The 11,217-nt window shown below is 49.0% G+C and overlaps 4 protein-coding genes across 4 annotated transcripts; 3 read left to right on the top strand and 1 right to left on the bottom strand.

Annotated features, from left to right (window-relative positions):
- Positions 1–286: 286 nt before the first annotated feature.
- Positions 287–4,933, top strand: N7479_006784 (uncharacterized protein; the record flags this gene model as incomplete). Its single annotated transcript, XM_057254478.1, has 5 exons — positions 287–328; positions 384–669; positions 726–3,542; positions 3,591–4,241; positions 4,296–4,933. 5 exons carry the CDS (start codon positions 287–289, stop codon positions 4,931–4,933), a joined length of 4,434 nt encoding a protein of 1,477 aa, XP_057108340.1.
- Positions 4,934–5,611: 678 nt separating this feature from the next.
- Positions 5,612–5,901, top strand: N7479_006785 (uncharacterized protein; the record flags this gene model as incomplete). Its single annotated transcript, XM_057254479.1, has 2 exons — positions 5,612–5,760; positions 5,781–5,901. 2 exons carry the CDS (start codon positions 5,612–5,614, stop codon positions 5,899–5,901), a joined length of 270 nt encoding a protein of 89 aa, XP_057108341.1.
- A 710-nt stretch (positions 5,902–6,611) lies between these two features.
- On the bottom strand, positions 6,612–7,685 carry N7479_006786 (RNP domain protein; the record flags this gene model as incomplete). The annotated part of the gene is made up of 1 exon (XM_057254480.1): positions 6,612–7,685. One exon carries the CDS (start codon positions 7,683–7,685, stop codon positions 6,612–6,614), a length of 1,074 nt encoding a protein of 357 aa, XP_057108342.1.
- A 1,168-nt stretch (positions 7,686–8,853) lies between these two features.
- On the top strand, positions 8,854–10,852 carry N7479_006787 (NADP(+)-dependent, decarboxylating phosphogluconate dehydrogenase; the record flags this gene model as incomplete). Its single annotated transcript, XM_057254481.1, has 5 exons — positions 8,854–8,870; positions 9,209–9,345; positions 9,409–9,860; positions 9,914–10,342; positions 10,412–10,852. 5 exons carry the CDS (start codon positions 8,854–8,856, stop codon positions 10,850–10,852), a joined length of 1,476 nt encoding a protein of 491 aa, XP_057108343.1.
- Positions 10,853–11,217: the final 365 nt, after the last annotated feature.

Below are 11,217 nucleotides of genomic sequence, written 5' to 3' on the forward strand. Positions count from 1 at the left end.
TTCATGCGATAAGCCTTGTGGTTTGAATCATTGCTGTTTTATTTGGTGCGCTGGTTTTATTTAAGTGAGAGTGTTGTGCCATACTTTCTAGTCTTTGTTGACCGCTTCATCCCGCGCAATATGGTATCAACCAGCTAATGTATTCGCTGCTTGTTGATCTCTCTGTTTTGCGATTTCGCTCCTTGCCACAGACCATGCACCCTGCGATTGGAAATGACTTCCAGAGTCAGCTTCAAAATTTCTTCTATCTTTAAAGGCTTCCGGGGCTGTCCGCGACCGTTGAATTATGGACTTCCCTGGCGGCGCGAACACCAACATACATCTTATTGTGAGTATTGTAATATTTAGTGTACATTCACGTCAATGCTGACGCGTCATATCAGGATGGATTCTCTAATATTTACTGGAGAATATACACGGAAGAAGCTGGTATCACCAATAATCCACAAGAGGGCCCCGCCAATGGCTACACTATCCTCAAACACTTGAGTCGTCTCAAAGACCTAGAGGCTCGATTGAGAGTTTTGAATTGCCTCGCTTCATGCCCAAGGCGCCTAGGGCTTTGGGTATTCTCCCCTACTCCCGAGTTCGAAAGCCTGAAACCTTTGTATCTGAGGGGAAGTGACGCAGAGTCAAATAAAATCGTCGTCGGTACAACAACTTTGAAGGGTATGTCCATGACCAGCTCATAGAGCCATTCTGGGCTTTATTAATCTTATTAATAGTCTCTGCATTTGGAAGTGTTTCCTCATTGGACTTGGTGAAAGGTCTGTCGTCCGACAACCAGAGTCAGCACGGTACCCAACCCGCTGGGCAGCCAAGGCCACATCAGAGCCAACCGTCATCTCGGCGTCAAGATGGTTACAGCAGTTCAGCGGCAATCTATGCATCTTTTATATCTGCTGTCACCGGTTCGATCAGCCTCCAGTTGATTCGACAGCATGATGCTTTACCCCTCGGATCACGCACCCTTTTCACTGCCGTCGAAAATTCGGGATATGAAAGTCCCCATGTCAACAATGAAAACATCCTCTCCACTTCTTGCTTGACTACACTCAACATCCAGCTAACTATGAGTGGAACAATAACTGTTTCCGCCCAGACTATATCCCAAACGGGCATAACGCGACTATGCAGTCCTTGCAAGGGCATTTCCGAAATAATCGACATACAGCCTGGAACTGATCTTTGGCTATGCCCGAACGGGACTATTGCTAGGCTTGTCAAGGCTGATATTGACTCGCCAACCGCTCCCTCTCTTGGCTACACCGCCCCTGGAAATCTGTCGGCAAAAAGAATACAGTGGAAATTGGATGTTGTGCAGTGGCTGCAGAATTTTGGCTTGCATGTTGACTCAATTGATAAAGAACCCTGGGTTGAAGTGGAGGTTTGGGAGCCATTTTTTGCAAGACTTGCCGGGGAAGCATGGCGACAGAGTGATGATAGTCAATCTGCACTCCCACTAAAACGCATGCTATGGCCAGCGAGATTTTGCTTCAGAAGGGCTAGCTCCTCAAATTTCTCTTCCGTGGCTCAAAATTCCCTTCTTGACGAACCCCTAGATTTTGCAGAGCGATGGTCTACAATGGCGAGCTCTCTCAAGCTAGACCATATTGCCCATACTACTCAAAATACACCTACCACCCAAGACCTACGACCAAAAGACCAAGAAATACAGTCGCCACCAAAGGCTGAAACACTGGAAAACATAGAGAGTTTATCCCGAATTGCGCAATATCCTGATTTGCAAAGCACGAATCTTGTTTACCCAACTCCCCCAGATGGAGCTGCAGCAGTCGGGTTAAACAATTCAAATCCTTCTGACGCTTTTGCTGAGGATTCTGACTTTGGACTGCCCCATGCAACGCAACGAAATTCAAGAAGAAATGCACCAGGATCCGATATGTCACCAGTTCAGAATAGTGGACTTGGAGTTGGTACTGGCCGATATGATGCAAGTGATGAAGAAGATCTCTTCGGTGAAATGAACGAAAGAGATTTTGGGTCGAAAGGTATTACTGATGCAGACTTCAGCTTTTTTGATGACCCTGATTTCGATGGTATGGACGGTGAGTCTCGTGTAGAGGATGCAGATCTTCATGAAACTCTTGAAGCATCTCATCAGAGCGAATCGGAGGCCGAGGCCATGGTTGATGAAGAACACTCCCTCAACCAGCCACGAGAAATCCCAACTCTTGTCGAAGCACATGAGGCCCACGCATCTCCGATACACCATGAAGCCGCACAGTTATCTGAGGGACCCATGGCCCCTGAAGAACCAGCTCATTCGCCTATAGATCGCGCAGGTCAAACAATCAGCCCGCCCCTGAGCCCAATAGAGGTGAAAAAGATATTGTTCCCGGGGCCAGAGGGAGAGGATAATCAACAGTCTGCAGATAATCGGGGGCAAGGGCACTACCACCCAGTGGCCTTCAAAAAGAAACTTGGTGATTGGGATCAAAAGTACGGAGCAACTGGAAAATTCTGGTTCTCCAGAGGTGGCTCAGTGGACACGTTAGATCAGAAATCTGCCATACCCACGATTGGCATTCCTCACCGTGGCCGAAGCAGTGCCAATGCACCTGGCTCGTCGAAAGAACACAACAAGTCTCTGATTCGGTCAGAAAATGGACTACGATCAGCCTCGGTGAGCAGTGACAGCAGCGACGACAGTATTGAGATCATGTCGGAGCATGTTACAACGCCGGCAGCCATGCCCTCAATGCCCTCTTTGAAGCGAAAACGGGCTCCTTCGGAATCTGATATAATGTCGGTTGCCTCCCAAGAGAAGTCATTGCCCGGCACAGAAGCAAGCCCCGCATACGCAGCCGAGAACTCTACATTCCTTGGTAATTTTCTAGCCAACTTTTCTGATTGGACATTAACCGGTTATTTCTCTGCGTTTCCACCTCAACAACTCCCCGTAATTCTTCGCCGTGAAGGTCAGCTTGAAATTGCTCAACTTCTGGTCGACCAAATCACGCAGTCCTCGCTCAAGCATCCGCTTGACGGGCAAATTGGTCTTTGTGATCTCGAGAGCCAGTCTTTGTCACTGCAAATCCTCGACAACACAAGCCCCTTGGGCGAGGCCTCGAAAATGGACTTCAAAACATACACATCCTTGCAGGATGAATTCGTTATGAACCATCCGCAACAGCAACCACCACAGCACCCGCCACCTCCCAAAGATACCCCTAGAAGCCTCATTTTAAAATTATCAGCTCCCCACATACGTGTACGTCGAGGCAAAGAATACTTAGAGGCTCTTCCCCCGGCTGTCTCGTTTTGGGAGACGTTTGGTCTTGAGCCTGCTCATGGACCGAAGAACATTTCTGCTTATTGTATTCACCCACAAGCTGCGTCGGAAGCAGCTGATGTGTTCTTGAGACGGTTCGGTCTTCTCTACCAAAGTTGCAGCCTTGGAACCCATACCAGAGGAGACGATTCTATGGCATTTGAAGACGGGCTAAAGCCATGGCAATCTGAAACATCTAGTTATGAATCTATGATGCAGGTATTGAAGAGAACATGCGAGCAGCTTGGTATGTGTTTTCTCTAACGGTTTATGTACTTTACTAACAATTCTCAAGGCTCAGAACTCTCACAATCTACAGCGACTGCTGATAACCATGTTGTCTATATCATCAACCCATTTAGGCACGCTGCGGCACTAGCAGACATTTGTTCCGCCTTCTGGCACCTTTTCCAACAATTGATAGCCGGTTCCGAACGAAGACAGACTCGAATTGCCAACGAGCTTGTTCTGCAGATAATTCCGCTAGAGTTCATCATGTCGAGCGAAACGATGGTTATACCTCCCCAGACGGATTATTTGAATTTAGCCTTAGAAGTCTACAGCCGATGTCGCCCGAATGATGGGGATATGAGCCCCCTACTCTGCGCCCCACCAATGCTTCTAGCCGACGCTCTCCCAAGAGCCATTAGTTTCCGACTTGCCCCTGAAAGGTCCTCGCCTCTTCAAGATGGGCGAAGTCTTCACATTGCCTGCTCCAAAAGTGTTGACCAACGCTGGATATCGGTGGCATGGTCTGATTTGCCAGGTTCTATACAAAGAACCATGTCTTACTGCCTGCGGTATCGTCAGTCAGGTGGTGCCAGACCGATTTCCGAGGTAAGGAATGAAATCTGGGCTACGACGAAACACATTATGGATAAATTCCAAGCACGATGGAAAGTTCAGTTGGCGACCACCGAGCCCATGGAAACCGATGAGGCCGAAGGTACTGCTTCGTATTTTTTCTGATATCGCGGGCAAATCGCTAACACATTCACAGCATGGGCTAGTCTAGCAGACCAGCATAATAAGTCAAAACCTGGGTCCTTGGAATTGACCATCCTGGCTGTCAACACTGTTCCCGACTTGATCCTTGAGCCACCAGTTCCACCCATCTCGATGGCTATGCTGAATATATTGTCTTCATCTACCCCTGTCTCGACTCCTAATCCAAGTGCCAGCGTTGCATCCCCTGAACAATCAGGCAATGCAGCCACGCCAACCAGCGCTGGTCCAGCCGCCTACAGTGCCCCCACGCCGACGGAAATGTCACTTGAAACTGATTCAGAAGCCGTCCTCACCGATATCTGCGACGATTCCTGGCTAGCCATCCTATCACACCGACTCAACAGCTCTCCCCACCTCACCGAATTCCGACCCGCCTTGTCCAGCGGGTATCTCCTCCGCCGCAAGGGCGCTACTGATGCCGACGGCGTGTTTGCAATATCCGTCAATCTCATCTATTCCCCACGTCCTCCTCCATCCCACGATAATGTCCTGAAAGATACCTTAAGTATGTATCGGGACCTAGGCTGTCTTGCCCGCGCCAAGGGCATATGCAGTGTACAAAACAACGCATTGCCTTGGCATGTCGCCACCGCTCTTCGCGCACAAGAGCTTCTGAGTTATGTTTTTTGAGCGAAACATCTTGTTACTGGGGCGTTTGTGGTTTCTTTGTGTACTTGGATCTCATGTATGTTAAGGCTTTTTCGGTGGTGGGATGTTTTATTACCTAGTTTGGGTAGATATGTATACCCCTGGAGGCAGTGCATTCGAATTCCCCCTGTTTATTGAGCATGGTTGTCAAAGTACCAAAAGGGTTGGAGTCATACTCATATCACAATATCGATGAATATATCATTGCACCTGCCATCAGTGCCCTTGGAACGCTACCAGGGTATTTACTTATTAGGATAGGGCTTTGAAAACATGTAAGAAATAGATCAATATTGTTTCGAAATTTTGTCAACTTAGGATATTTTCAACCCGACAATGGAAATATGCATCATGGAAAATAAAGCAAAGAATGTGTACCAATTGAAGTCTCCGTCAAAAGTACATCCAAGAAAGAAACCTCCAACTCCACACCAAAAAAAGACACCAAAAAAGAAAAAAGATACACTGAAAGCAACATATGTACTAATTGCTTTCAATCGCCAACAATTGTACAAAAGAGGGCGTGTTTCAACGTAAAAGTCTCGTGGCGCAGCTCGTCATCGTGGCAGATAGTATTGAATGCCAACGGAAAGGGTATCGTGTCGCAGAAAATGTCGTGGTCGTAGATGTTTATGTGTGTGTGATCGTATATATGTGTGCATGCTCCGAAAAAGTGTCAATCAAGGCAAAACAAGACTGAGAGAGCCCCAGGCCAAGGTCAAGGGTGCAGTGTTTGCTGCTATCCTGCCTTATCACCCATCTGCACTCTCTGCGTCGCTCTCTTTCCTCTTGGAGAAGAAAGAGACGTGGTTATTCATCGCCCAAATAGCGAAGCCGGCAATTGCAAGGAGGAGGAAGATGACGATGATGATAATCGCGATGGTGATGTTGCGCTGAACCATCTTGGGTGGGGACGATCAACAGATCGTGGTAGAGAGGTAAACAATTAGACAAGATGTGTAGAGAGCTTTGATCGCTGGTTGTCAAGCCGATGGGAGGATAGGTAAGATCAAAACAAAGCGTGGAATTCAAGGTGGTAGGCCGTGGCACAGGTGGGCAGCAATGCGTTTGGGTGGGTTTGTTTACAGAAGTATACAGCCTCGTCGGGCTGGCTCTTTTTGCAACGCTCAACTCTCCTTTTTCGCGGAAAGTAAGATTATAGATCGTAAGAATGTGAAAGGAGAGATAAAGAAAATTGGATCAGTTGGAATGTGAATGGGTTTTAAACAGAACTTTTTTTTTTCCTCCCAGCCATGTGCTTTTAGAGAGGCTGGGGAAGCGCTTAATGTACTTCGTACTAACCACATACATACTGTAGTTAGGTACCAAAATACTCCATACAGAGTATAAGGTACGGAGTATTGTACCTTTATTAGGGGCTAGAAATAATTGTCCAAAGCACGAAGGTTATCAATGCAATATGGCTAATAGATTGGAAGTACAAGTCCGCAGTGATAAATAGAGACGAGAAGGCAAATCATGCCTAAGGCCAAAACTATACTCACGTGACCCGTACTACTTTACTCGAGAACAAGGCAAATTGATTTGATCCCATTGCAGATTCAATATGGTATGGTACATATAGCAATAGGAAAACATCATCACTAGCGCTGCAAGGGCAGTATCATTTCTTAATAAACAGTCAGTCGCATCCATAGACTTAACCCAGAATCTTCAAGCCCCCCTTAGTTTTGGTGGACTTTTTGATACCGTCATTCTTCACTTTTCCACCTGCTCCGGTGTTATCTCCTTTATCTCCTCTGGCGCCCTTGCCTTTGCTTGGTTTCTTTCCATGCTTGGGGTTCGAAGCTGGGCGAACCTCGGTCTCGGCTTTGCGCAGTAAGATTGGGTGCGAACCAATGTACTTCCCTTGCATCTCTCGGCCTGCTTTGAAGTAGTCCTCGCTTCCGCTGAAGCTGATAAACCCATAGCCCTTGCTCTTCTGTGTTCGCTTCTCTCTGACGACACGAGCTTTCTGAACCGATGTATAGCGAGAAAATGCCTTCAGCAGAGACTCATCCGTCACTTCGCCTGCGAGGTTACCGACAAAAAGACGGAAATGTGCCGGATCCCACTCCAAGAGGGTGGGGTCAGTCCATGTTTCACCACCACCAGAACGAATGACTGTTTTCTGTGAGTCGGGCTGCGGAACAGGAGTTCCGGCGCCGAGAGTCGGTGTTCCGGTTCCCGTGTTCACGCCTGAACCAGGCTGGTTACCTTGGTGCTTGGTAGCAGGGTCATCAGTCGGTTTGGTGTAGGCGCTCTGCCACTGCGCGATTTGAGCTTCGGTTTCTGCATCGAAGCCGGGGGCATTGGCATTCTGTGGGAACCCTGCGTTGGTCGGGTTGGGAGTAGATCCGAAGGGATTCGCGATGTGTGGGACAGTCGGGCCGTATGTGTTTTCAGCGTATTGAGGTTGTCCATAGTAGGAAGGCGCACCCTGGTATGCCTGATGTTGTTGATAGTGATTGACATAGCTGTTTGCGGGGGTTGCATATCCAGCAGCAGAGACTGGTGTATTCGGGACTGAGTGGTGGGTGGCGCGATGCGGTTGGCTGGAGGCTACCGCGCGCGGCTGGAACGCCGTGAAGGCGCTATAGCCTGTCGGTCGAGATCTACCACCATGGCCTGCAGGGTTGGCGGTGGGAGGTTGCGCGGTGTTGGAGGATGGAGGTGGGCGTGGCGGAAGTGACGAGGGAGTCTGTCTGAGACCTGGAGGAGGCGGAAGGGACATGATGAATGGGATATTCAAATAGGGATACGAGAGAAATGAGATGCGCGCACGAGAGAGGGAGAGGGATAGAGAGGGAGAATTCTAGATGCAAAGTAGCAACCGCAACAACGTACCTTCAGGGCCTGACTTACGCCGCAGTCAGTCGCCAGACGTCACGCTTTATATAGGCACCCGAAGGATGAGCACTTGCAAGAGACGAAGCGTTGCACGGCTTGCAAATGGTCACTGTGAGAAACCTGAATGGCAATAGAAGAAAAGAAAAAAAATGCGTCTTCAAGTGACGGCGCTGGATTGGAATGCTCAGTTATGAGATGACTATGTTTTTTTTCTAAGGTTGTCTCTGAATACGCTGGCTAGGCCGTGGCGACGGGTGTATCACATGACTCGATCAAACTTTCCCGAAGGGCTCCAGTGACTCGGGAATTACATAAGCATGATTACTGCTGACTCATTACAGCTTCACGAGCAGCTGTAACCTTGGAACCCCCACTCTAGTCCCAAAGTAGACTAGCTCGTACGTAGCGGGCTATGAACGCATCGGCAAGTGATTTCTCCGTCGCATTTCTACCAGAACAGTTCACCGATGCGTGGACAATTTGAAAGGTTCGGATGGTTTCTATGGGTTACATGGATTATTATTTGCTTGTGAATTGTTGCTGTTTCATCCTTCTCTACATGCTCAATACATATAGACAATGTACTACCTATGTATATGGTACTTATATAGTACTAACATATATGTATCTATGTACAATTCTTCAGGCTACCCCTCCATACCCCGCTATTGTATAGAAGGAAAAGCTACAATTGCCATCACATATAGATTTTTTTTCTAGTTTACAGAGTATAGAGTACAATATAGGGAATTGAAATCGGGTCGGATAATGCTTTCTAATTCTAACAGAACCCGAGTGGGTTGACACCGGACGACTCTGCTCCTGTATCTAATACTTGGCGCTACACCGGACACAGTAAGAACAAGTGAGGTATACGGTACACCCCCCGCCGTTATGTCCCACCAAAGATGACGGAAGAGTTGCTCCGTCAGCCGGTTGGGGCTCCCAGTGCTACTTCTTCTTCTTCCCCTCCCCTCCCTCTTCATTCTCTTTTTCTTCTTTAGATTTACCTTTTCTTCACTCAATACCCTCTTATCTCATATCTAATCGTCATGGCTGACCAGGCTGTGTAAGTTATATATCTTCCTCCTCTCCCCCACTTCACCAATTCCGGCATCCCCAGTGGTTATACCTTCCTACTTCTTGGATACCAGAGCGCATGGAACTCCAATGCTGCTCAGACATCATGCAACGGGTCTATTTGGAAGAATTCCTATAGATGCTCGCGCAAGATGATACCAACGGAGACACTGCGATTCTGATCTTTTTCGGAAGCGCACGGATTTTCCTTTCCCCTTCATTCCCATTGTGATCTTTTTGCAGCTATTGACGAGAGACATTGATCGCTGACTATAGCGCCCGTCTCGCCGGCATCAATGTCGGCGCTCCGGCGCACTTTGCTCCCAGTGCTGATTTCGGCCTCATCGGTCTGGCCGTTATGGGCCAGAACCTGATCCTGAACGTTGCTGATCACGGTTTCACCGTTTGCGCTTTCAACCGCACAACCGCCAAGGTTGACCGTTTCCTGGAGAACGAGGCCAAGGGTAAGCTCTACAAAGAATGACGAGACCCAATTCCCTTTTTCAAAGATACTTATTATGAAACAGGCAAGTCCATCGTTGGTGCCCACTCCATCCAGGAGTTCTGTGCCAAGCTCAAGCGCCCCCGCCGTATCATGCTCCTCGTCATGGCCGGCAAGCCCGTCGATGACTTCATTGAGTCCCTTCTGCCTTTCCTCGAGAAGGGTGATATCATCATTGACGGTGGTAACTCCCACTTCCCCGACAGCAACCGCCGCACTCAGTACCTCACTGCCAAGGGCATCAGCTTCGTCGGCAGTGGTGTCTCCGGTGGTGAGGAGGGTGCCCGTTACGGACCCTCTCTCATGCCCGGTGGTAACGAGGCTGCCTGGCCCCACATTAAGGACATCTTCCAGAGCATCTCCGCCAAGAGCGACGGTGAGGCCTGCTGCGACTGGGTCGGTGACGAGGGTGCCGGTCACTACGTCAAGATGGTCCACAACGGTATTGAGTACGGTGATATGCAGCTGATCTGTGAGGTACGGCTACGTCTTAAGCAAAATATTCTCGAGAAACAACTGACATCATTTAGGCCTACGATATCCTGAAGCGCGGTCTTGGTCTCTCCTCCAAGGAGATTGGTGATGTTTTCGCCAAGTGGAACACTGGTGTTCTTGACTCCTTCCTGATCGAGATCACCCGTGATATCCTCTACTACAACGACAACGACGGTACTCCCCTTGTTGACAAGATCCTCGACAAGGCTGGTCAAAAGGGTACCGGAAAGTGGACCGCCATCAACGCTCTGGACCTCGGCATGCCTGTCACCCTGATCGGCGAGGCTGTCTTCTCTCGCTGCCTCAGCGCTCTCAAGGACGAGCGTGGCCGTGCCAGCTCCATCCTGAGTGGTCCTACTCCCAGCTTCGAGGGCGACAAGCAGGCTTTCGTCGACGACCTTGAGCAGGCCCTGTACGCTTCCAAGATTATCTCCTACGCCCAGGGCTTCATGCTCATCCAGAACGTAAGTTTTTTTTTTCCCTCTCTTGTCAGCCTCACTGATACTCCGTTTCTAACCCTTTCCCCAATATAGGCCGCCAAGGAGTACAAGTGGAAGCTGAACAAGCCTTCCATTGCCCTCATGTGGCGCGGTGGCTGCATCATCCGCTCCGTCTTCCTCAAGGATATTACCAATGCCTACCGCAACAACCCCGATCTTGAGAATTTGCTGTTCGACGACTTCTTCAACAAGGCCATTAACAACGCCCAGAGCGGCTGGCGTAACGTGATCAGCAAGACCGCTCTGTGGGGTATCCCCGCTCCGGCCTTCTCCACTGCTCTCAGCTTCTACGACGGCTACCGCTCCAAGAACCTGCCCGCCAACCTGCTCCAGGCCCAGCGTGATTACTTCGGTGCCCACACTTTCCGCATCAAGCCCGAGAACGCCAGCGAGACCTTCCCCGAGGGCAAGGATATCCACGTTAACTGGACCGGCCGTGGTGGTGACGTGTCTGCCTCGACCTACATCGCATAAGCGTGTTATGTTGAGGTTTGTTAGAAGGGTAAAAAAATTGGATGTTCAATGTATTTAGATGTCTCCATGGAATGCCCATGATCCGTAACGAAGTCACTTGTTTTTTTCTTCTATATATCTCTTTGCTACGATCTGTGTGATGTCGATGAAACGCGTAGATCTTCTAGCGAGAATGGTTGGCGTAGGATTCCGCTACATATAGAGCCCTATTCCCACCATGGTGTTGAACATTTATTTAAGCCAAAGCCAGAGCTGCAGTTTGACGGCGTTCTTGCTTGGAGCGTAAACTGCCTGATATACAGCAATTCTACCATGATTGTCCTGCAGGCCCCAATCACCTCGGAGACTATGTCGATGTATCTTGG

This window comes from Penicillium vulpinum (assembly GCF_028829585.1).
Source record: "Penicillium vulpinum strain IBT 29486 chromosome Unknown utg000003l_segment0_segment0, whole genome shotgun sequence".
NCBI lineage: Eukaryota > Fungi > Ascomycota > Eurotiomycetes > Eurotiales > Aspergillaceae > Penicillium > Penicillium vulpinum.